This window comes from Plectropomus leopardus, chromosome 9 (assembly GCF_008729295.1).
Source record: "Plectropomus leopardus isolate mb chromosome 9, YSFRI_Pleo_2.0, whole genome shotgun sequence".
Classification (NCBI taxonomy): Eukaryota; Metazoa; Chordata; class Actinopteri; order Perciformes; family Serranidae; genus Plectropomus; species Plectropomus leopardus.
The window spans coordinates 25,485,232-25,512,059 of NC_056471.1; the positions used below are offsets into that span (position 1 = coordinate 25,485,232).

At 36.8% G+C, this 26,828-nt stretch overlaps 1 protein-coding gene across 2 annotated transcripts; it reads right to left on the reverse strand.

The window, feature by feature from the left end:
- Positions 1 to 3,182: 3,182 nt before the first annotated feature.
- On the reverse strand, positions 3,183 to 18,723 carry LOC121948451 (cytokine-dependent hematopoietic cell linker). Of its 2 annotated transcripts, none has more exons than XM_042493848.1 (17): positions 18,580 to 18,723; positions 15,122 to 15,173; positions 12,206 to 12,359; positions 10,169 to 10,221; positions 10,030 to 10,072; positions 8,121 to 8,171; positions 8,006 to 8,040; positions 7,891 to 7,901; positions 7,718 to 7,801; positions 7,058 to 7,079; positions 5,413 to 5,437; positions 5,224 to 5,332; positions 5,124 to 5,140; positions 4,951 to 5,045; positions 3,830 to 3,895; positions 3,582 to 3,737; positions 3,183 to 3,497 (listed from the first exon to the last, which is right to left on the reverse strand). In XM_042493848.1, exons 2-17 carry the CDS (start codon positions 15,122 to 15,124, stop codon positions 3,345 to 3,347), a joined length of 1,077 nt encoding a protein of 358 aa, XP_042349782.1. In that variant the 5' UTR covers positions 15,125 to 15,173; positions 18,580 to 18,723; the 3' UTR covers positions 3,183 to 3,344. The 2 variants fall into 2 exon arrangements, with proteins under 2 accessions (XP_042349782.1, XP_042349781.1); XM_042493847.1 differs by having other exon boundaries at positions 3,821 to 3,895.
- Positions 18,724 to 26,828: the final 8,105 nt, after the last annotated feature.

Consider the following 26,828-nt stretch of genomic DNA (forward strand, 5'->3'; position numbering starts at 1 on the left):
TCCTCACATTGATAAAATACCTGTAAAAGTAAGATAAAAATATAGATAAAAATACAATTCACAACATGAGATGGAAAATAAAACCTAATAAGGTCATTTTAATAAAAAATAAAGCTGAAAATAAAGTGTATAAAATGCATACAATTAAGGAAAATACAACATTTCAAAGAGGTGCCAGCAGTGTGCAAGTAATAATAATAACTCATTGCATGTGACTTCATCTTTAGTAATACACGTGTGACTATGACCTATGGAGTTGCATAAAAAGTGGGGAGGTCCGGGAATAAAGATTTGGCAGAGTGTTAGCTGCTGGGTTGAGTATGATGCCAAAAAGAAAAATAGTTAAAAAGAGAAAAGAGAAAAAGATAAATGTCCTGGGTGTTGTATCTAATTAATAGCCTCTCTTCGGAGGGGTAGTGTGAAAAATAGGTGCAAAGCTGACCCCCTCCCAGTCATAAACTTTCTCTGCTGAACTTATCTTTCCTTTCTAAAATACAAAATATTTTATATCACTTATGCACTTCTCCGACATTTGATAGCTACCTCTTCACAGCTGCATGACTACAAACATCACTTAAGTTATTGCATGGAGTAAAAGTCCTACAAATAACCAGCAATCACATGTACCAAGAGTGTGTGTGTGTGTGTGTGTGTGTGAGTATGTATAAAACATACTTGATAAAATCTAATTCCTGTGTCACATAAGTGTTTTTTCCACATACACTTCTAAAACTTCTAATCGTCTTCTCCAAGGAATGTGGAGCAGGAGGAGGGAATCTCTAAGCAACACTCCCAAACATGCCCTCTTGAGCTGGTGTGAGTCATGTCTTCTTGTTGTTTCTCTGTTCTTTCAAGATCACATACTCATTTTCAGGTTCATACTTGTATTTTGGGTAGTTACTAGAACATCTTTAAATAGTAATGTTAAAAACACTTGTTTTACCTCATACTGTCTACCTTATTGTTTGTTTTGTATTCACCCAGGCTGTTTTTCTCATGCACTGTATGTGCATGTGCAAATTAGACCTGCACTGCATCTGATATCTGATATCTGGTGTTCTGACCGCTCTATAAATGACCTTTGAATTGGCTATTCTATCATATATTTATTTTATATTATATATTTTCCTTCTCTTTTTATTAATTCATAGAATAGAACAGAACAGTGGCAGTATAAAAGGTTTTCCTATACTAAGAAATAGAAGTGTTGCCAGTTGGTAACTTTAGGTGATGGAGGCGAAATGAGCATTTTGTCATCTCTACGTATAATTTTTAAAATTCTTCTTCCTGCAGGTTTGTTACACCATACTGGAGCACACCAGTGCTACCTTGCTGCAGGTGGGCAGGTTTGAACATTACTTGATGGCATTTCCTGTAGATGCATTGAGCAACACCTTGACAGCCTACTACTCAATGCTTAGTGAAAAACAGGCTTAAGTCCAGTCTCATCTGCAAAAAGTTCCAGTTATTTATGGAGAACAATCTCAAAAAAGTCTTTTTAGAGACTGTCACTTCTACAGATTCTCAACACCATACTCATGGTCGTATGTAGCCATATATGTTGTATACATGCCATACATGGATTTTAGGACATTTCTAGGATTTTAGGATGTTTCTAGAATATTAGAACATTTCTAGGATTTTGGGACTTTTCTTGGATTTTAGGACATTTCTAGGATTTAAGGATGTTGCTAGAATTTAAGGACATTTCAAGGACTGTTTTATGCACCCTTGCGCCTTATGTATACTACATGTACAAAAATAATTCCAACTGTGAATCACTTTATTTTTATTGTGAATCTGATAATGTATGGGAGCTGCCCAGCATCCACATTTGGCATGCTAGCTGTAAACTGAGTATCACTGATGTTTGATGTTGATATGTATAGGCTAAATGTTATGGGTGCATGTGTGTATATGGATATATTTTTTTTTAATTCACTGCCCACATTTATCTTTATGCATATCACATGAAAGCAGACTTAACTGATTTGTGCCCTTTGCTTTTCATATTTCCTCCTCATGACACTGTTATTTCTCCATACTCACACTAGAGTGACCATCACAAGCTGGTATGACCAGCTGAACCAACAAAAATCATGCAAAACATACCTTAAGATGTCAAACAAGCTGGTCAACCAGCTTAACCTTCTGAAACTGGTCAAGCTGCTTTTTTTCCAGCAGTGTGTTTAAGGTGGCTAATTTTAATTACTTTATACGGCTCAGGTGGCTTAATTCATAAAAAATCCATCATCGTTTATTAGTTCATTGCACTTTGCAGTAATAATCTGAGTCTTTTATAGATCTATTAACCAAAGCAGTCGAATTATATGTGGCGGGAGGTCACTGACAAAGCTGCAGCTTGGGAATGTGTTGGTAGTGGAGTGAAAAATACAATATTTGCTTCCTAAATGTGGTAGAGTGGAAGTAGGCTTTCTAGAGGAAAGGAGGATAAATCAAGTGCACCTGCCTAGAGGCTCCACCTGCCTCAGATGCAATCACTCTTTAATGAGAGGCCTTTGCTTGTTCTTCTGTCCGTCAGCAACAATGCGTGCGTCATGTAAGTTGTTTTCCTTTAATACTTTAATATACCTTGCCACGGCACATTATTAGTTCATTCATTTGTTTATTGTTAATGAATGTGTTTTCATATAACAGAGCTAGAACCACACACACACATTGAATACCTTTGCCTTTAAATAAACTGCTCCGCCTCAATGCCTGCTGCCTTTTTCTCTGGCTTTGTTCATATCATCTAAATCAATGCTAGTTTTTCTCCCCAACAAGGCCTATAAACATACAATACAATGAAAATAGTCAAGCAAAGTATATCAAAACTGTGCTTAAAATTTCCACCACTTATGTTCACTCACTATCTTGAAATTATGTTTTATTAAGTAACAATTTTGATCGAGAGTCTCCAAATTTGGCGTGCTTGGAGAAGATTGAAGACTTGCCATTTGCTAAGGCACAAAATTGATTGCCATGTACTTTGTTAATGTGGTAAAGTTATCAAGCAAAAATGATGGATAATTCTCTTCTTATATAAGAGTTTGCTGCTTCTCTCTCTGTTTTGTATCATTAAAAAAACGCTATATTTTGGTTCTTTGGACTGTTGTTGTACACAAGAAAAACAATTAAGGGTAACAAACAAATTACCTGATAATGAAAATAATCTTTAGTTGCAGATTTGGATAAAACGTTTATTTATTGACACAAACACTTTAACAATTTTTACACACAGTAAGCTGTTTCTTAGCATGCTCATGTTAAACATAAGTGGATATTTTGGGTTACAACCAGATGGAATTGAACAGATTATTTTTGCTGGAATGGTTCTGGTGTTATTGCAGCAGCTGGTCAACATCTCGTCTCGTTACTGGAAATGTAAGCACACAGTTTTCTGGGTATTTGCTTGCAGGCATACTTCTTCCACTGATGAGTATTATTGGGAATATGGAGTGAAACTTGATGATGTCGGCCACAGAGTCAAACATCTGAGGAGAAATAAGATGTGAGCTTCGGTGAATATAATGAACAGAGTGGTTGTTGAGCTATCTTTTGAAAATTTGTCCACTCACATCATTTGATCGTTGTCCTGTGCCCAGGACGTACTTGCCAATGTTCTCAATGAACCGGATTTTTACATTGTAAACCTTCTTCTCATGGTACACAGCCAATACCAACGGCTCACTGTTGGTGTTGACGGAGCAGTCTCGTACCAAAAATGCTCCATCCTAATGTGGTAAATGTGATCAAAAATAGATGAGCTATATTTGATAATTTTTGGATTTACTTCATACTAGAGGAGGTACAGTACCTTGTTTACCAGGTGTAAGGCGTGTTCTGCATCTGCTCGAGTACAAGCCCCGATATACCAGTCCTCACAGTATGTCTGCCAAATATTAGTGAAGTATTCAGAGAGTTTGCTTACTACAGGCACAAAAAGTAAAAGTATACACCGGGCAGAATGGCCATTTCACAAGAATATATATAACTGGTTTATAATTAGTGATGCATTAATGTGTACATCACTTTAGTGTTGCAGCTGCCAAAGATAAGGCTCTTGATTATTTTATATACTGACAGTCAGAAAATAGTAATATATCATGATTTATTATTTAATTTATAATCTAAATATGCTTAGTATATGTAATGCAGTAAAAAGTAAAATATTTGCCTGCAAAATGTAGTGGTGTAGAAGTATAAAATAAAATGGAAATACTCAAGTTCAATGAAAATTGTCCATAAGTTGAGTACTTGAGTAAAGTTAATTCAACAACAGCCCAGTCACCAAATGAAAATGGTGTTGGCATTGTATATTTATGCAAACCATTAACATGTTGAACTTGCACATTTTATTCATATATTATCAGTGTCTCTAATATGATGTTGTATATGAGCTGACTTTGCCATTAGGAGGTGGAGGGTATGGTGGATGTCATGACACTTTGGCGAGATGCTCTCTAAGCTGCAGACCACTGTTCTGATCAACAAACAACAAAACTGGCTCTTTTTAAGCAAGTCCTTGCTGTGTATCAAGTGCCTTTATAGCCACCAAAAGGGCCTTTTTTTTTAATGCGGATAGCATTAAAAAGATAGCATAAAAATATTTTTTTTTCTTGAGAGACATTGTTGCGATTCCAGCAGTAATAATGCCACTGAAACTGCTTTTTTTAAACAAATCCCAAACAGGATCTCTTTCTAACCATAACCAAATGTTTTTGGGGCCTAAACCTAAGCACACTTGTTGAAGTGAAATGTTCTAACATATCCGCGACATAATTACCAACAAATGTAATGTTATCTGTGGTTTGCAGAGATGTACAATGCCAGCATTTTCTGGCAATTGGGTTGTTGACTAAATATTATAGAGTTCAGTAAATAATGATTTTATAGACTTTGCTTTACCCTTATAGACTTTGCTTTACCCTGTAGCAGAGAGTATACCTGTTGAGGCTTTTCCATCGGAACAAAGTCATGGTGGTCAAAGTCTTCTTTAGTTTGAGGCCACTCGTGGTGATGACGTTTTGATGGCACCCTTTCTTTAAGATGATGTTAATGTTGACATATTCCATCATTAATGTATAATGTTGATGTTGATGATCTATAACATTACTTACCTAGATTTTGTTGTGACCTAAATAAAGGAAGACATAGCAAATCAGACATGGCATAGCTTGACATAATTGTCCTGAAAAGCATGAGAGATGAAAGTCGAACCTTGTTTCTATATCATGAGTTTCCAGATCCAGAGAATGTCTTTGATTGGCATGAAAAGATGAAGCACTTTCAGCATGCTTTTTTGAAGCACTTTCAGCATTTTGTAGATCTAAAAAAGACATTCAGCATTTTTACAACTGTCAGATGTTCAAATAAAAAATATTACATTCACTCTAAATTAGCTCTTACCTTTGGTATGTGAGCTGAATTCTGCCTATTAGAAGTAATATCATAAAAGATTAAAAACAAATCAACCCACAATGACAAAAAAGTTAAGGAGTCCTTTCTAATTAGGTTATGAGTTTGTGTAAAGTAATATAGTGTTGTCACAATTAAGGGTGTGAATCTTTCAGTATCTCAAAGATTCAATTTCGATTTCGATTTTTGGGGTCAAGATTCGATTCAGAATCGCTTCTCGATTCAAAACGATTTCCAATTCAAAATCAATTTCCAAAAAAGTCCCATTGTTTTTTTTTGGGGGGGGTTTTTTTGCAGTCTTTTGTGTATCCCATTATCTGTGCCATTCTGCAAAGCAGCTTCCATCTGTGATGATGCAGAGGGCCACATCACACTCCTGACACTTCAAAGAGGGGCCTGATTCTCCTGCCTGCTCCGCCTGCAGTGAACACAGGATTTACATCCATATAGGGCCCTGCTGCTTGTTACACTGTCTCCTGATTTACCCTTGTCATTATTATTATTATTTATTAGTCTCCTGATTTACCCTTGTCTTATTATTATTATTATTATTATTATTATTATTATTATTATTATTGTCATTATAGGGGCTACCAGAGTTTATTCTAACGCAGGAGACGCTACCAATAACTGAGCGATAGCTACAATAGGATTAGGCCACTGACAGTGCAGTGTGCTCCAGATGACGTGTGGCATACGTAAGCGGATATAAAGCGTCGGATCGTTTTCCGATTGGTGGACAAGACCAAAACAAACCTCTGACCTTTCTCCAAAGGAACCATGGGAAACCAATATGGCGTTTAGCATCAATGCTAATGTACTTTTGTCATCGAAATATGGATAAAATATGGACGGAAGACCAATATCGGATCTATCACTATGTATTTATTGAACAAGGTCCCGCAAAACACCCGAGTTCGCAGGCTGGATACTGAGGCTTCTAAAAGAGCTACGATGCATCGGAGACATCCCTCTGAACGGCACAGCCGGCAGCTTTCACCGGCGAAAACAGTAAGGCGATTCGACAAACGGTCTCAAAATTATTAAGACTTTTCTAAATGATAAAAATTTAAGAGGGTTAAGAATAATCGATGTAGGATTTTTTATAAAGAGAATCGAGATCCTTATGTGAATCGATTTTCCCCCACCCCTTGTAGCTAGTGCTTGTGTATTGATAATGTGAAAAAAATTGTAATGAAACAGTTTAAAATGCTCAGATTTGATATTTCTTGACAAATTGATATTTGAGACAACACTAGTTTAAGATAGAAGTAAATGATTATGAAAATAACATGGCTAAATCCCTATTGATTGGAAGAAAAGTTTGTGTCATGGCACCATGTAAACAACATAGTTTTAGGGTTACAGAAGTAGAAACTACCACTACCACTGACAAGACCAGCATGAGTCTGCTTATTTTCATTGTGAATTAGAAAATATCAGCGGGCATCACAGGCCAAATCTGCGAACTCACGGGTTGCAAGTTGAGTATTACTGGTGTGGGAAAGTAAACAACTAACATAATAGATATATAAGTGGTACATACACAAGTGAGACCCAGGCAACAAGATCATGAAAAAAATCTGGCACAACATTTCTTAGGTGTAAAAATTATGCAGCATGTGTGAATACCTACCTTTTTGGTTGCTTTCTGTCCACTGAAATGGAAAAGAGTATTAGTTACACATAACATCACAATGTGCTTTATCAGACACAAATCCTTCCTGTGATAATATTTCTGACAGCAGATGGCGCCACTGCTACACTGTACAAACTTCAAACAAAGAGGGCATCCTTTCCACTATTCACACAGAACAGAGGGTCCCAAGAAGGGCTTTTCTCATTTTTCCTCCTGTCTGACCTGAAAATCTCAAAAAAGGGTGTTTTAGCTCCTATAATGCATCTCAAGGAGAGAAGAGAGAGGAGGCGTGGCCCTCAGGAGCCATGAGTGAGGATGCACAGGTGTATCCTCTGCAGAAGTCTTTTTCAGTGACTTTGGACACACAGCTGATGATGCAGCTATGCCACACGTCACATATAATTGATGTAGCTTTTAAGTTAATGGCTCAGGAGCATGGATATCTCATTTTATTAAATGCCTGTTTCCTTGACTCCTCGTGTCTCCTCCTTGCCTCCTCTGCTCTCATCTTAGATGAACACAAGAAGCGAAGGCAAGCAAAGTTAACAAGCATGTACAACTTAGAAGTGAGGGTCAAAGCCAGCTACAGCTTAATAAAACGGCAACAAGTGATGGTCTGACTTCTTGCTTTGTGTCCTGCAGTAAAACAGCACTCACTTTCTCCTGCAGGGTTCATGTACAGTCAGCGCAGGCAGGTGATTCACTAACTCCGAGATAAATGGTGGAGGTGATGGAGAGCACCTGGAAGTACAAAGGCTTCAGCTGTAAGTCCATTTATAACTATTTTAAAGTCAACAATGAATAACTTGAATAGTAGTGGAGTAAATTACCTGTGTGAGTGCTGTGATATTGAAGAGAGAAAAGTCATTAACTATTTTATGAGTTGCAATCATCACAATTATTTACACATCAGAATTAATGATACACTGAGCTGTAAGTGTTTACCTGGTCTCCTGGCGGCGCAGGTGCAGGCCTCTTATCTAAAAGAGCAACATGTGAATATATAAGTTGCCTCTGAGGCCAGACGGGAGTGAATGTGAGGAAAGTTAAGTCATCTTACCAAATCTGGCCTTTCTTCTGCTTGGTTTCAGGTCTCTATTTACCGTGGGAGCTGTGTTTAAAAAACACAGAATGTAGAAAAATAATCATGTGAATAGAATATGTTTACTGGAGAAGTGCTCTTAAATACAATTTTGATATTCTGCCCCCTTTTCAGAGGGAAAGTTTACACTTTTTAGTAAACTGCAAGGCTGTAGGTAGTTTAAACCGAAACATGAAGGGCCATAATTGACTTGAAAACCATCAGCTTAAGTATTACATGCTCATTTAAAACATATTAAGCCTTTAAAACCTGGAATGACATCAATTTTCTAATTTAACTGTATTTACAATTAACCATTAATGTTAATAATTTCATCATTGTATTATTTTTTAAAATATTATTTTGCTTTTGATTCATTTTATTAATTTATTTATTTATTGCTAAATTTCAGATGATTTTTTTATAGCTTATTGCATGCATCTTGTAACTTCTTTTTTTAAGTGTTTTTGGAAGAAATAACGGTGATGTGCTCGGGTTTTTAAGGGGTTAAAAAGCATTAAATGTGATTTCGAAAGCATGCAGATATAATAAACTGTGACAAATATCTGAGTCACATGCTTGACTGTGTTCAGTAGCTAGTTGTTACCTTGACTGTCTGGGGATTTATGCGAACACTGAAAAGACTGAACCGTGCCGTGAATGTGCATAAAATTAATACTGTGATCTCAAAGAGACTATGAAGCTGTGGTATGTGTATGTTTTCAGTACTATGAGTACTATGAGCAACACTTTCACATTCCTGAGTTGCCATTTAATTTAATGTTAATTCTTGAATGATGATGACGACCCTTTGAAGATTTGTTGCTTTTGCTTTAAGTAAGTGCAATAATTATCATGTACTGTATCTGTAATAATGTGGAGATTTGGACTGTTGGTTGGATGAAACAAATGTTGTGAAGGTGTTTTTGGGGCTCTTGATAATTGTCACAGAATTTATCAATATTTTCTCTCTTTTTGAAAAGCAAACAATCCTTCACTTAATAGAGAAAAAAATCACCAGTTGAATCCTTAATGGAAATAATCAGTAGCCACTAATAGTTCAAAATTAGCTCCACCTTAACCAAATGCAACCTAAAAAACCTAACTTCAACAGTAACATCTGGCTTTTAAATGTATGTGTCATAATAATCTATAATACATAATAGTATAAAACTCTTGGGACCATTTTTTTAATTAGTGGTCAACAGATTATTGGCCTGGCCGATTATTGGGGCTGATATATGGCATTTTGCAGATTATCTATATGGGTATTTTATTTTAATGATCGCCAATAAAATTAATTAATTAGAAAGTCCAAACAAAGTGTCAGCATGGGAGGAACTTTTACTTTGTAAAAATTAAGGGAGCTATTTTTATTTACTTTTTTTTAAATTTAAATTTTCACTTGACTTATTGACACAACAATAAGTCAAGTTGCTGTATATGATGTTGAACATTTCAGTTTTTATTAAACATTTCATAAAAGTTTTGTTTTGGAGTTTGTTATATTCCAAATTTAAATATTGACATAAAGATTTTCATTTTTATTGTAAATGCATATCAATTCCAAATATCTGTTATCGGTCCTATTAACTACTAATAATCGGTATCTGCCCCGAAGAAATAATATCAGTCAACCCCTACTTTTGATACTTTAAGTGCATTTTCCCAATTATACATGCATACTTTTACTCAGACCAAGACTTTCATGTGTTATAGAGTATTTTCACTGTTTGATATAAGTACTCTTAATTAAGTTAACAATTTGTATACTTCCTCCATAGTTTATAACATCATTAGCTTCTTGTGGCAGGCCAAGTAAGACCACCACTATGTGTGTTAAGCACAATAATTAAAATTCAGATGATGGAAATTTGCATTTCTCTACCTGAAGTATGGGGGATTTCTCTCGGTGGGATGTTAGCGTTACCCTGATGGAGTGGAGAGCACACAAGCTATAAGCAGACATTTACAGCAGTGCAGTTGTAATTAAATTATTTATAGAAAACAAAAATCAGAAAGCTTACAGTGGCAAGTGATGAGAGGCTCTGAGCCGATGATGACCTTGGAAGATCCCTGTCTTGAAAGCAAAAAGAAGTTGTGATGCCCTCGCACTTACAGTGATAGTAATGATAGTAGTTTCAGTAGTTCCAGTGTTAGTAGACACTTTAAACACTCCATGAGTTTGTATCATCGTTGTAACTCGGTCGTTGCCAGTCCCAGCAGTACGCTGCAGCAGCAGACTGTATTGATTACAGAGGGAGAACACTCCAAGTGTGAACAAATTTAAAAGCCACGTTCAGTATAAAGTTGTAGACGTGCAGCTGTGAGGCCCCTGGCTGTGGGCCACATCCATGCAGGAGAGTAAAGGGAGTCTATTCACACTACATGCTTCCCTCTCTCCCCCTTCGGCTCCTGGATAATTGTAATCTCCCGCAGTCTGACTCAGCCAACAGATGGCCCTGGAGACCCACTGGCAGATCATGCTCACTCAGCATGAGCTTTCTCTCTCTCTCTCTCTCTCTGATACACTCCGCTTTCATTCTCACTACAGTTTGCGGTGGAGCTAGTTATTTTTGTGCCTGCACTTCACTCAGCTTCATTCTAATTATGTTCACCAGAGCTATTCTGTGTAGGAAAATGAAACAAAATCACTCTCATTTTGTCAACAACATTGCAGACACATCTTTAAGTTGAAATTTGGGATTTTTTTTTTTTTTTAAATATGGTTTATGAGCTATCTATGAATTTTACATGAACTATCTATGCATTTTATGTGCTATATTTGAAGGGAGAGTTCATTCCCCAATCAAAAAAAACATCTTTTTCCATCCTTAAACGTAGTGTTATTTATCAGTCTAGATCATTTTGGAGTGAGTTTTGGAGTGTTGGAGATATCAGCTGTCCAAATGTCTGCCTTTTCTTATTTATAATAGAATTAGAGAGCACTTGGATTGTGGTGCCCAAAACACCAAAAATAATTTTATTTATTTATTTTTTTAAACTCAGTAGCAATGTCTCTCTCCACAAATCATGACCTGGTTACTCAAGATAATCCACAGACCTTGTTGTGAGCATTTTCATGGAGGAACTATTTTCTTTCTACCGTACTACACCCACCAACCGTATCACTGCGCTGAAGGAAGCGTGCATCTACTTGTGGACTAGAGTCTCGAGCTTATGATAGCACAAGGTGTAAACATTAATGGCATCCATCTCTGCTGAGCTGTAACATTAGCCAGCGCAGTGGTGCTATGTGAGCTAGCAGTAGATATAACTACCATAAGTGGCACTTATACCTTTAATTTCATTATTGACATTTGAGTTGAATTAAATAATGCTTTGAGTGTCTTTTGCTAATTAATGTTAATGTAATGACTGCATTTTTGTGTAATAAAAGCCCGTAAAATGAGACAAACGCCTTGTGTCCGTGGCTGAACTGGAGGGGAGCAGCTACAGTAGATGTTTCCCTCTGTGCGACGATGGGGTGGGCAGGTGTAGTTTGGTACAAAGAAAATAGTTCCTCCATGAAACTGCTCACAAGGTCTGTGGATTATCTTGAGTTAGTGTGTCATGATTTCTGGAAATAGGCATTACTGTTGAGTTTTTCCAGTTGTTTATTTATTTATTTATTTTTATTCAAGCTGAGTGCCATCTAGTTCCACGATATTGGAGAGAAGGCAGACATCTCTACGGTTGATATCTACTACACTCACTAACTCGCACCTAAACAATCTTGATGGATAAATAGTATAGTAGTATAATATTGATTGTGTGTGAACTGTCCCTGTAAGGCAGACAGCAGTAATGACAACTTGACAGGTGGCGACAAATAGTAAAGGTCAGATTCGCTCAATCTAAGTCTCATCCCACTCAGTGACCAATATGGCAACTTTGTGGTTGCACTGTTTTTCACCCAGCTTTAATGTAAACAAGGTTAAACAAACAGAAACAAAACTTGACTTCGACATTTGTGAGGATTAAATGAAACTAAACCCACGCTACATTCTACGTAAGCAAAACTGGAAAAAGCTCAGTGAAAGTGAAAGTGTTGTCTTTTCTACCTGCATACTCTCTCTCATCATTTATAGGCCTCGCAGGAAGTATGTGCACATTTAGCACTTCCTCCTGGTCATCCACCACATCGTACTCAGACTCTGCAACGTTATTATGGTTACCACATCTTTGATTTCTGTTCCTGCCTGTCCTGTTGCGATTCTGTGGAGAGGAAATGGCAGTTGATTAAAATTTGAGATACTAAATGTACAAAAGACAAAATTCATCTCAGTTTTTAACACTTTTTAGTGGAAACAAATGTGCTAATCTGCTTTAAAAAATAATGAAATCAGTAAACTTGAAATCACCTTTGAGTCTTGCTGCTTCTTGCTCATTACGTGCTGTAACATACAGTTCTATATTCTTAGGAGACAGCTAGTGTTACATCTTTTAGACATTTACAACACTGATAAGCACAGGAAGATATAATGAGGTGTTGCAGCATAATCCACCCCCTGTCTCTGAGGGATTTCCTTTTTAAAGCTTTATAGTCACACAAACACTAACGCACACACAACCAGTCACAGAAAAAAATGACAGTCTGTGACACAGTGTTAAATAATTACAATTGTCTATTTTTGTTTATGTTCATGGCAAATGACACAAAGGGCTTTATGACTGTGTATTTTAGTGCACATGTGGTGAAGCTGGAGAAACAGGTGAGATTAGGATGAATATATTATCAATGGGTGCATCAATCAGGGCCAATCACACCAGCTTCTCTCATTCAATTTAAAAGCAATGTGCTTCACATCAGAAGAGGCTCTTTTGTAATGAAGAAGAGAGTCCAGATTGGCTTTTCCCCGAGAGGAAATTGATGTTTTTGTCCAGCAGGCGCAGTGTCACCATGAATATGTCGCCTAAGGCTGGAAATATCTCTTTTTGGAAGCTCAGGTTCCATTGGTTTCAGGCGTTATGATGAATCCCGAAAGTTTATTTTGAAAGACAATGATTTATACAGTAACCACATGTTTGTCTGTGTATGTGCACAAACTGTGGACTTTTCAAAATAGAGCAGAAGTTCTAGTTCTTATATTGCAAAAGGTGGCGGGATAAGATTGACTAAAAATACCCCTTAGGATATTTTCACATCAAGATTTTGACTTCACAAAAATTGCAATGTCTAATATAACTGTCCCTAGTTGGCTGAAAGCATTAGAATGAATTGGCCCACGCTGTAAATATCCTGTGATGTATTTGAGGTTAATTTGTTATGATATGATGTTGTTATGTTTAAATTACAGCCAAGTGCAATTAGAACTTGCTGTCAGGGCCACTTTCTCACATTAGCAATGCTTGTAAAATAGTTGAAGTTTTAGCAATTTACTAAAAATATTCCTCAGACCTTGTATACTCCTATTGAGCACATTCTTGCCCAGTGTGCTGAGAATGTCTAACTCATCTCTCTATTTAAAGGCTGCAGATGGAACAGGCACACTTGCAGATGGCTACGGGGATCTAATCAACCAAAAGAGACGGCTGTCACCATCCTGCCTGCAGATGACAGTTACTGGTAGGGGAAAAATAATTTTTTAAACCCAGTATAGACTCTGACTAGCAGCATTTCTGCATTTATGACTTAGAATTTTTATTTCTGATGACTATATGAACTTTGCCTTGTTAAAGTCAGAGAATTACAAGGGCATAACCTCAAAGGAATTCATGTGATTTTGGAAAGTGGATGCGAGGGAGTACAACGTCAGAAAAATGATGAAAAAAAACCCCACTTTACACTTTGTGTTGTTACTCTGTTCTGCATTTATGAAAAGTGTCGTGAGGTAACGATGCATAGAAAGTACATTTTGAAAACTATCTGAAGGGGATGGCAGGTTGTCATCAATGCTGTTTCACTGTCGCAGCTAAGTGTATAGTGTGCAGTGCATATTAAGGGTGGTGGGAAAAAAAACACAGCATAATATTGCAATATTTCGCAATTATTGTTTTTTTTATTATATTTAATTTAATTTATTAGCACACAAGATTAGGTAAAAGCTAATAGATAATGAAATAGTAGATAATAACAAACATAACAAGAATTGTGCAGGAGAGGTAAAGAAAACCCAAAGGGGCTTATAGTAAAAACCTCCCCTCTAGAGTTTACAGTTCATTCAAATACTAACGGTAATTTTCTCCCTACCATGACAAGTTAGCTGCAGAGAGAGGCAAGAGGCACTATTATATTATATAAATTATTCATTTTAAAAATACAAATTCAACTTTTGGTTGCCTACAAGAATGATGAAATCAATGTCTTTTAAGTCCACCTGACACATATTGATGCAATATAAATAGCTGAAGTGAGATAAACAGACTTCAAACTTCATTTTAAATAAAAACAGATGTTAACAAAGTTTTTCCTAAATTAGCGTTTGAAATAAGGTAATAAATTGCAATATATCGCAAGATACATTATTGCAATACTGAGCAGATCGCAAATCATTTAAATAATATTGTATCTTAATAATATCAAATTGGGGTGCCTCTTGTGATTCCGACCTTTTGGAAATATACAGTAAATTTGATATTCATAACCACAATAAGACATTTATGTGGAGTGAAATATGACTGTTCCATTAAAATTAGCAATATTTAAGTTATTTATCTAATGAGTTTCAATGAATTTAGGAGATGATTATGATTTTAATCAGTAAGACTAAATAAATTAAAATATATTTTCATAATTAACTTCTTAAGGAACATTAATGCAACCTAAAACAAAAGTAATGAATCATAGTAAAAATACAGAGAGTGTCCCTGCATTGTTCCTTTGTGCACTAACAATGACAGAGCAGAATCATAGTCTTTCCTCATTGCTGTGCTAAAAGGTAATTACACAGGGGGGCTGCAAACTCCCAAAGCTTCCCCTGGGAACATTCATGTGGAACCGTAAGGGAAACGCTGTGGATACGGGCGCAATAACTCACCATTATCACAGCAGACTCATGGCTGTTGCCTCTCTCTGCAGCTAACGAGGGGCTGAAACAATATGAAAAACATCATTAGTTTAATGTTCTGCAAAAGAATCTGGCCTTCCAACACAATTTGTCCTTGGACTTTCCTCAACAGTTACACATGCAGCAGAGTGACGTCTTCATATACAACTAAACAGAGCTGTTTGTGGCCCCTGGCGGGTCTCTCTTCAGTTTGTTGATCTGAGTTTTAACAATCAGTGGAAAGAAACTATATCTGAATTTACTGTGAAAAACCTTCATTAAAATAACAAAGATTTATTATTTTATTTTTCTAATCAAGAAGGACAGATGCCTCTTAAACATGGAAACATATGAATTTAAAAAAATCAGATATATCTTGTTAATCAACATCCCACTGAGCCTCCGGGATTAGTCAGTCATTGTGATATGATTAAAATTAAGACTCTCGTAAGAACAACGGCTTGTTCGTAAAATCTGAATTATCACTGAAAATTATCACAAAAAAATATCCTGATTAACCTGTTTTAAGAGGGAAAAAAACTTCACACGATGCTTTTGCTTTTACAACTTTAGATAAAATAACTTAATAAAATAAGAAGTCATACATCATTTATCATCATATCATATATCAATATAGAATTATGGTAGAGAAGATCCTCACCATATATATAACAGTTGGTTTGTTTACTTTGTGGTGATTTTTTCAGTTTTGTCAAAATTTAATTGTTTACTTATGACATGATAGCGAGACTTTGTATAATCATTGAGACAACACAGGGTCCCTCTTTCAAAGTAAAACCTTCTTTTATTAACAATAAAACACATCCTGTTTGGTCTAATACAGTCAGAGGTTTTGCAACTACAGCTTTACTTGGTCTTGTATGAATAGTGGCTTAAGGTTGTTAATATTAGTTAATGTTTGTTGAGATATAGCTTACTGGTTACAGACCTTTTCTAACTTGATAACATAAACGTTCTGAATGAGTCCCTCTGTATTTTGTGTTGCCGTGTTTGTTAATGCAATAGCTGGCAGGAAGTAAACGGGCCAGAGCTGTTCTCCTAGCAACAGAATAGCAAAGACAAGGCTTATAGATTACTGAGCACCACAGTCTCATAGTTGTCACTTGTGGTCACAGTCGTTGCCGTTGTGCAAAAGTTGCATAGTTTTAAGAGAGCACAGCAATTAATGTAATTTATTCTGCCAAGAGATAAAGTAAAGTGTCATCAGTGTAGTGTAGAAAATATATGCTGCCAGTATATTATATGACATTACACAACAAATTCAGTCAGAGATATAAAGCTATCGTTAGTCTCAGGGAGTTTTATGATCGCTTGAGCCAATAAGTGCCACTAGAGGTTGGATTTAGAAGTTTCACATAACAAAAAAGCAAGGTGCCAGTGGAGGAAGATGTAATATTGCACCTTTAAAAGGAGGCAGCATTTAAGACACTGGTTGTCTGCCATTGTATACATCCCAACATGTTGATGGAGTATTCTTTTAACAATTTTCACTATATGTTACTGTTGATCATAAAATATTACAGATTTTTTCTGTTCCGCTGTTGTTTGTCACTTTCAACCACGTTACTCTGTCCCCCCGATCTCAGATGATACTACTGTGTCATCTGTATTCATAAGCTTTCAGAAAACGCGCACAAATATGGACGAAATGTATGCAGAGTACAGACAGAAGGCTTCTTCTCTCTCTCCGTTTCTGTCTCCTTTTCCGTCTTTGTCTCTATCGCTGTCTCTGTATCTAACATTTAGCATAAATCAGTCGTCAGAGTAGAGGTTTTACAAAGACATTACCTACTAACAGTGTCAAACGTTTGACTTAATTTATGTGGGTGTAGCACCTTATTACTCAATGTCTCAGTAATCACCTCAGATTATCTCACTGTAAGTGAAGGGTTAAATGCTAGTTTTATCACCTTCTGTTCTTTTTATATTTAACCTACCAGCTAGGTGAAGAAAATTAAAATTGGTTTGTCTATCAAGACTATTAAGTTATTAACAGCTGCAGATTTATATGTGCTGATGGTCAACAAAACTGTGAAAGTAGCTTTCACACTTGTGACAATACATATATTTATTTACCTACTTTTTACGCTTATATTGGGTTATTTTTGGATAGTGTAAACAAAATGCCAGACTTTTAGTGCTCCACAGGAATATCACAGAGTCATGAGTAATTGTTTTGTCTTGATCTGAATCTGAATTGCAAAAAGAAGACTGATGCATGGGTCTTAGTCACATATCCTCCACTTATCCAACATTTGAGTTTTTTATGACACATAATCAATTTTAAAATCATGTTTTCAGTGAGAGAAGCAACGAGAGGAAAAGAAACAATCAATCACTCTTTGATTGGCAGGTTTTTATCTTTGAATCCCTTTGGCTGTGAAAGAAAACAAAACAGGAAGCAGGAACGAAACTTACCTAAAATAGAAGTTAGGACATTTAAGCGAGGCTCAAGGATTGTGAAAATGCCATGAGACATAACCGGCTACCAACTCACAGTCCCAAAAGGGAGATTCAAACTCAGTATTGGATTTGGCAGTGTGGTCCAACACTCAGCAGGGCCGTCTGTCTACTTAGCAGAGCTTACCGGGCCATGGGAAGTGGTGTTGGATGAGACGTATGAAAAGGAAGGAGATTAGATACTTGGAGCTCACGTCTGAGGTTGAGCAGTTAGTCTGGAAAATAAACTTCTGCCCCATGGAAATTGGGTGCAGAGGATTTGTGGCAACTCAAACCACCAGACTACTTAAGGATTTGTGACCTGGCTTTGCTTCTGGCGTCAAGAAACTATCAACTGCGGAGAGCGAGAAAAAGCTCAGTCTGAGGAGAGAAACAATATCAAGAGGGATCAAACTAGGACATACTGTAACTTGTTTTTCATAACATGTTACTCACTATTGGTAAAAATATTTTCTTGGTGCTGACAGATATTCATGTGTTTAATTAGCCATCTGCTTGTTTGTTTTGTGGTGGTAAATGTATTGACACGTCTTTTTAAAGCCAGAGTTGTATGGTATTTGTGCAGCTATTTTAGAGCTAATACTACTAGCAAATTAACAACAATAAATGTGTTTCTTTAATCATTGCAGTGGAGATATTTAAGCTATTATTTAGAGCAAACACAAAGTAGTTTAAATGAATCATCAGCATTGTGTGCAACCACAGCGATGAATTTTGTGCTTTTTTTGCAGAAGGAGCCTGATTTACATTAAAGCTCATAATGAGCGCTCATGCATAACGCTTATAAGTAACCTTAAATCTAAAATCTAAAAGCAAGTGGTGACTGAATTTTAAACTAAAGCAGGATTCTGAACTCTGGCAGGAAATACTGCATTTCAAAGCTTCCCTCTTTGTATTTGTATCTATTTTTAGAACAAAGCTACTTTTTACTGCTTTTGTACACAATCACAAATACAAAAGTTCCTTACCTTTTCAGAAGACTTTCACAACAAGCACACCTGCCTCAGTGGGTGTTCAGCAATTTCTGCCTATCTGGTTGAATGTATTTGGTTACAAGAACAGATAGTCTGCAGTTTTTTTCTTTCTGTCCCCCCCACACAAACACACACAGAAACACCTGGGCTGCCTCGAGACTGACTGTCGGCGTTAAACAGCCCACTGCAGTAACCCAAAATAACTTCCTGTGTGGTGAATAACTGGCCTATAACCAGAGGTCTTCACCGATGTTTTAGACAGTAAAAGGTTTGTTAGGGGAGGGCTTCCTCTGCATCTTTGACCTGATTTCAAACAATTTGTGAAAACATTGTGCTCTGCAGTAACCTATTCATATACAACATGAAAAGTAGTTGGATTAAGAGCTTTAACCTCGATGTTTTCTATGTTGGCTTTTGCTGTGTAGCATTGACAACTTCTGCAAGTGTGAGACTAGTTTCATGCAACAGCATCGCAAAACTTAAATGCGCAAGACTATTTCTAAAAACCAGGACCTTCCCGTTTGCTCAGTAAATCAGGGTCAAATGAATCTGCCAATGCTACAGGTATTTCTCTTAATTTAAGCAGGGACATGGTGACATTTCAACATCTTCTCTGCTCAAGTGCAAAAGGAAGCAGGCTGACATTTACTCATCTCATCAGATCATCTGGCTTCATTTTTATATCAAACAAGAAGGTGAACCCAAATTACACTTTGCGGCAATATTTTATTCAAGCTTAACCTTTCAAAGTGATGTTTCACTTGAGCGTAATGTTTTCATTTTATAGCATAAACACTTAATGAAGAGTGTACCGTCACTTAGATACTTTAAAAAGTGAAACTTTAAGTCACATCTTTAACACTCAGATGAATAAATGTCTAGTTACATTTAATAACAGCATGATGGTGTTACACTATGCTGGTTAACACATAAGCCTAAATTCAGACCTTGAGAGGCATAAAACTCAAGCTATTAATAGTTGTTATATAACGGCTGAAATGAGGCAGAAATATCTGCTGAATCATGCTGAGAATATTTTCAGCTCCGGCCATGGAGCTGGTTTTCTTGGACCCTGAACAGGGCGCTCTGACAGTCGTTAGAGATATAGAGGTGAACATTACTCACTCTGATTTTAAAAACCTTACTGCAAGTCCAGGAAATTATACGGGTGATATTCTCCTTAAAAGCCTCATTCTCTAACCTTCAAAAAACGGGGACCTCAAACGATATGTGGAACTCTCACCACAGGTCACTTTCTAAAGTTTAAGGAAAAGAATAACTTTTTGTGTCACTCATACCAAACAATACACAGTTTATGGAAAAGTCTGGTCAGTTATAATTTTGGTTTTATTTTTTTTGTAGCTACAGCAATTGTTTATATTGGTGGTGATAACATTGTAGCCACTAATATAATTTCTAAAAAATTAGCTCCAACAGGGCAACAAACATAATAATGTACATGTTTTAAACAAGTGGAGGGGTTATCCTGATTAGCTACCACTTAATTTGGAGGTTTAACAGCTGTTGCTAAAAATCCCCTTTTGCAGAGGGAAACCATAACTGCACACAAATATGACACGTACTGTAGGCCATTTCAACCAGGAAGTCAGTTGGTAAGCTGTGAGGGATAGTTTTGGCAATAATTGGTAGATACTTTGTTTTTCCTCCAAATAAAGTTTAAGTAAACTGGAGGGTTTTTGTATGATCACATAACTGCCAATGCTGTTGGACCCATCTGACCTATTTTAGCAATGTCACATTTCTCTGCAAATTATTATATTATTATAGTGAGTTATTATATTGAGTATTATGCTATCATAACCAATATAATCCATGACAAAGCTACAACAAAATCCAAGTTGCAATAAATTGTATTATTCAGAAAAGAAAGTTGTGAGAGCTAAATTTTGTTTGGATATTATGGAACCTTCAATATTCAGTATTTTACATTAACATCAAAAGACTATTTAATGTGATAGATGGCACTAGAAGTGACAAAAAAAGCAGCAGCCATCAATATAAGAAGAAGCAAGAAGGACTATGTAATAGTGCACAAGTTGGAGGAGCTTATATCACATCACATTTCCTGGACTTGCATCTTTATTTTTTTTTCATCAGTTATCAGTCAAATACTCAATTTATTGTTCAGCTCATTTTAAAGCAGCTTTAAGTTCCTATCAAACATCTAATCTACAGCACTGAATATGTCTGTTGTAAATGTGCAATGTTTCAGATTTTGGTTGTGCATGCTGCCATATTGCAGCGATTATACAAAAGTTGAAGGCGACTTCTCTTTGAGCAGTTCATAAAATCTAAAGCTGACTGGCCTTTTAAACAGAGCAGTACTATGACAGAGTATCTTCCTGTCTGCAGCGGGTTGGAGGCCTGGCTTCCAAAAAGCGACGCAGCTGAGCACAGGCACACAAGGTCAGCCTCTCTCCTGTGGTTTCTTCTGCAATGGTATAGCCTGACTTCCTGTGAAAGATTACCATCTAGCCTCTCATATTCTCACTGATGCTTATCTTTTGAGCTGCAAACGCCAACTCCCAGAACATCTCTACACCTTAGCCCCCAGCGACAGCCCCATCGGCCTGTCAATCTGGCAGCTAATCTTGTGTCCTCAAACCCCCGCCCTCGTCCTCCTCTCAGCAGCCAAAAAATGAACTGACCTCCCCTCCTCTGTCCTGGACCTGTCACTGAGAAATAAGATCCAGAGTCCCAGTCTTGGAGGGGGGGGGGCACAGAGGTTGAATATGGGTGAGGTGTGTGTGCATATGAGGGTGTGTGTGGCCGATATTGTAGGATTTTCATAGGTTAATATGACTGAAGTCCTTCATGCACTCACTGCCGTCTCACAGACCTTAAAGTCATGATGTTGAATTCCCAGCGCCACAGGAAGGATGCATGTGATCGTGATAAACCGCATCAAACACAAGATTACCATGTATGCAGGCAGTCAGTATCTGGAGGCCCTCCTCTCCCCAGAGTAACCACAAAGTGATCGTAAATGTGGATAGGTGTTTCCTATCAAGTTATTACCGAACTGTTAAAAATGACTTAAATACTTCACATCGTCATTTACACTTGTGTCTCATAATCTGTGGGAGCAGATGCTGTTTTTGGTAACAGCCAGTTACACAACTGTAGTCCTTTTTTACTTACAGTATTTTATTGAAATTTCAATCGTATATCAAAACATTTACATCAATGTACAAATTTATATCCCAGTGTACAATTTATATATACAGTCAATTTCCATTGACAAAGAAAATAAAATGAATGAACAATGAAAATAACAATAATTATAATACCAGTAACAGATTATAAATGAACTGAAATACATCAATAATGAATTTGATTTATTTGTTAGAAAATAGATAAATACATTTTTTTAAATTAAAAAAATAGAATGTTAAAGCAATATAACAAACATCAATGTAATAAAAAAATAAAAAATGAAAAGAAATAAATTAAATTAAAATAAAAAGCAGGATCCATACTTTTATGTTATCCATGTAACATTTCCTTTTCAGTCAGTGTTTTGGGCATAAATGACTCCCAAATACAAACAAACTCTTTCTGTTTCCCTGTATTATTAACAATGTATTATTGTTAACTATGTATTTAACAGTATATTTATTTAGTCAACCCCAATTTATTTAACAATATATGTCAACCTCTCCAATGCATTTCCAAAAAATAATACTCAACTTAAGTGGAGATACTCAGAAACTGTACTCAAATAGAGTACTTTTTATCGTACTTTTGTATTGTAATGTACTTTGTAATGGCTAGCAGCCAGTGTCAGTTTGTTGACTGGTTGACCATTTTGATCCTATGTACATTTTGTATAGACAATCATGGTCCCCAGAGGACTTGACTCCTTTTTTTCTACCATGACTGTGACATTTGTGTTTGTAGTGAAGTATCACAGCAACTTTTGAAAGAATTGCCATGAAATTTTAAGACTTTCACAGCCAAATCCTGTTCCTTATTTTCACCCCTCATTTTCGAATGCCCTTTGTCAAATCTGCCTTTTTGACATGGGCAACTCGACTAGACCCTGATACATTATCAGTATAGACACGACTATGGCAGTAAAGGCATAATAATGTAGTGATGGCAGTAATAGTGCAGAGAATTAAAAACAACTGACTTCATTGTGTACTTTCCACTTCTGAAACCAACTTCACCCGTGAAACTATAGTCTCTCTTGTCTTTGCTTAGTTATAGGCTGTATTCTTGCTGACCGGTGAGCCCAGCAGTTGTCTTTTCTAATCTACAGTATTATAAGAGAAAGATGAGATAGTGTCATACAGCCAGATAGATAGGATCAGAGAGAGGGAGAGGGCAGGCAGTCTGGCCAGTCTGGCTATCTCTGGTGAGAGTGTGATTCAGCAGCGTGAATAATTAAAGCTGGGAGCAGCGATAGAAATCTGTAGACGCCGGGGTCGGATAATACTGGACGGATATCAGGGGCCTTTGGTGCGGGGAGGTGGCGGCTGAGACGACATTAGTCACTCTCCCCGTGCCCCAGGCAGCCGTCAGGGCACGAAGCTGAAGGTCAGGAGATGATGGATGGACAGACACCGGCGGTGGCTCACCGCTAAAGTTGACTAGAAAACGAATGTCCTGTACATGAAATATTATACTTATAGAGGAAGATACCTGATCTGATACTGCAGCAACGTGTCATGGCTTTGTGAACTTTGTGAAGCGTCATGGTCCATCAGCTTGAAATGAGCACGGAGAGACAGAGAAAATGTAAATATGTTAGCTCAGGGAGCATATCGGTGATTATTAGTCAAATGAGAGCAAACTTTTAGATTGTCAAAATGTAAATAAAAAATGATTAATTATAATTACGCCTTGTAGGGTGGAAAGTATTGTTTTGCATTGCCTGCTCTGATTTTGTTTGCCGCAGTTTAACCCTTGACTTGAGCAAATTGTTTTGATTTCTCTCAAAAACATGGGGAGAGGACGACAAGCAACTTAAAATGACATTACCTCAAAATTTGCAGAAAAATAGTTAAAAATGAACTAGAAAATTACCTGAAAATAAGCCAACATACAAACAAGAAAATCACCTAAAAAGTGTAGGAAAAAAAACCATATTTATTCTATATATTTTCTTACATTTTTTTGTAGCATAATTTTAAATATAACATTTACTTAATTATATTTATAATTAAGTAGACAATTATTCTTTTTTTATATAACTGTCTAATAATCTGTCTAAAACTGAATTTTACGTAACTTTACTGTCACCTTTTACCAATTTATTGCAATTTATGGGGCATGTCATGCCAAGTTGGTCATTGCTTTTTCCTCCATGTTTCTAATTTGCTGAGTTTTCAAAGGGTTAAATAACTTGTGCAAGGCCTCTGAATGCAGCACAAGAAAACTGATATTGAGCCAGGTTTCAGTGAGTTTAAGGGTCATGCTCACAATGTTTTTTTTCTCCCCTACATCGAGATCGTTCTTTATTTTGCTAACTTTCATGCTGGCTGCAGAAACTCAGTCAGCCATGAGTGTGAATGTTCGGAGGAGGATGTGTTATTTTTGAGAACCAGTCCTATGCAATCAACCGCAACTGCCTCCTCACCGACTGTTTTATTCTGGGGTTTACAAAAACTAAAATTCATATTGTTTGCCTGGCAAATGATGCTGTGCCAAATATAGACTGTGGGTAGTCGTCACAGCATGCAGAAGTTGTACTGAAACAAGCCTCCGTATGAACTCAACCACAAAAGAGCATCCTCCTCCTCCTCTAGCATTAGTGTGATGGTACTGTGGGTCTCTCTCTTAGTACTCGCCATACATGACTCTGTTCATTATAATGGTAGCAGTGCGTCGGCAGAGCCTCCATGACGGCAAGAAGCCCCATATTCAGGTCAACTCGCAGCCAGAACGATTCCTTGATTATTCCTTATTTATCCCAGTCATTCCCCCCGCTGTGGTGTGGAGTCTCATGAAGATGTGTGTCTGAGTGAGCGGAGCCAGGGCTAATGAGCTGAGAGCTGATTGTTAGCAGGCTAGGAGCTGCGCTTCACCCCGCTCACAGGAAACATTCAAATCATCAGCAGCCCAACATCTTATTCAAGCCAATAATGCAAACTAGCAACGCTAATGTGGAGGTGTTTACTGTCTGTTTACGCTGATATAATCACCCGATGTGCATCCGCTGAAAGGCTCACACACTGGATGTGGTTAAAAATTGAGTAGCAAGTAGTGTTTTGCTTGTAGTGTAACAAATGTGTTTTGAATGACTTCCTTCTGTATGTGTAAGAGGACATACAGCTGAAATACATGGATACAGATGCAACATGTTACGCAGGCGAAGCAGAGACTCCATCCCTGTATGGTTGCTGCCAGTTTCACTGTGTGTGTGTTGAGTTCTGCCAAGTGATAATGTAGTTGGATATGCAGGGTTTGGAAGCATGACTAGCTGGTGCTGAAGTAATTAACTGGATCATTTTAGCAACAGGATGCATTGATTTGCTTGATTTTAATGTAAAATGTTACACAAGATTGTGCTGCTGCTTCACATATAGTTGGTTTATATCAATGCATTACAAATGCATCAAAAAGGAAGAATCAACAGACTTTGTTGCAGTTAGTTTAGGATTTTGTTATTCATATTTTTCATCTGAAGTAGATAAGAAAAACAACACAAAAACAAAAACATCTTAATATAATTTCCTGAACATTCTGTATTAAACTTGCATCTATGCTACAGATAGTCGAAACTGCTCATTTTTCCAGGAATTGTACCTCATGTATTCATTTCCTATTAATGTGGTGCACCTGGCGAACAGCCGTGCAGCTCTCATCTCCCTCCATCTGCCTGTGGTGAGAAACACAGATACCATCAGCATGTGTTTTCTGTTCAAATAAAACAAGTAAACACAGTATTCTTCACTTACAAATTCACTGAGAATCACATATCATCTGCAGTGTATTATTTGGTGTTTAGGAATTATAATATAAACATTTGTCTGTTTTTTTTGTTCTTTTAAGAAAAACTAGTTTGATTTTGCATTTGTGGTGAAAGACGTTTGCTTTGTCCCTAAATTATCTGCTTTTTTAAATTAAATTTATAACAACACATCAGTATGTTCTTAATTAGTTATATTCATAAATGACAATAATGTGTAAGGAAATGAGAAAACTTAATACTGTACAGAGCTGTAACTAACACTGAGGTCTCAGCAACTTACGTTCAGTCACACATAGTTTAGATATAGAAATATAGTATTTTGACTCAATATACAACAACTCAGAAAGTGGAAAAGGCTTTTAAACCTTCATGCTTAAAAAATTAAATTTGCATAAATACATAAATGTAATTACATAAATGTTGACTTAACTTTGACATCTTATTTTTTGTATGATTTTATTATATTAAGTTTGTCTTATTAAGAAATCTATTGAACTCTTGTGTACATGATTTGGTGCAATTATTAACCATATGACGTAGTCAAAAAGAAACACCAAACATCCAACATTTGGATAATTTTTCATTCAAATCCAGCAAACAGGTGTTTTTAGGGGTTTTCTGTCATGCTCCCATTTGGAGGCTGGAATACTTTCATCTTACCCCTGTTTTGGGAAACACTGGTAAATAAGCAATGTTGAGCATGACATAAAAAATGAGCATGTTGCCAATAAATTACAAACAAATAAAAGGGGCTTTGTAAGTCATCCACTAATCATATGGTTAGTGGCTCAATCCTTCGCTCCTTCACATGTCAAAGTGTCCTTTAACAAAACACTGAACCCTGATCCCCGATGATTAAACCAGAACCTTGTAGTTTGCAGTACAAATCCTTTATCACCATGTGCACATAAATCATTTTCAAAAAAGGTGAGACTAAGGGTTGTACACGTGGCATTTTTGCACCCGTAAATCTCTATTTTTTTCAATGTACCCGTGTAAAAGGTGCACACTGTCGTGCCCTGAGATAAACTCTTGGAACATAGCAACACACACCACATGTCATGTGAAAAGGAACAACCAATCATAGCTGCCAGATATCTTTCCTTTTTTCTATGATAAATATAGAGCAGAAGTTGATCAATGTAGTGCAGGGACACCCAGAGCTTGACATCTGTCCCAACATTTTAGGCCTAATACGCACTAGAAGCAAAACTCCTGAAAGTAGTTAATCTCCAAACTTGAGATTTCTGGCAAGTAGGCTATGACACAGTGCTGGTGATGGTCACTTAGAAATGACAGACAC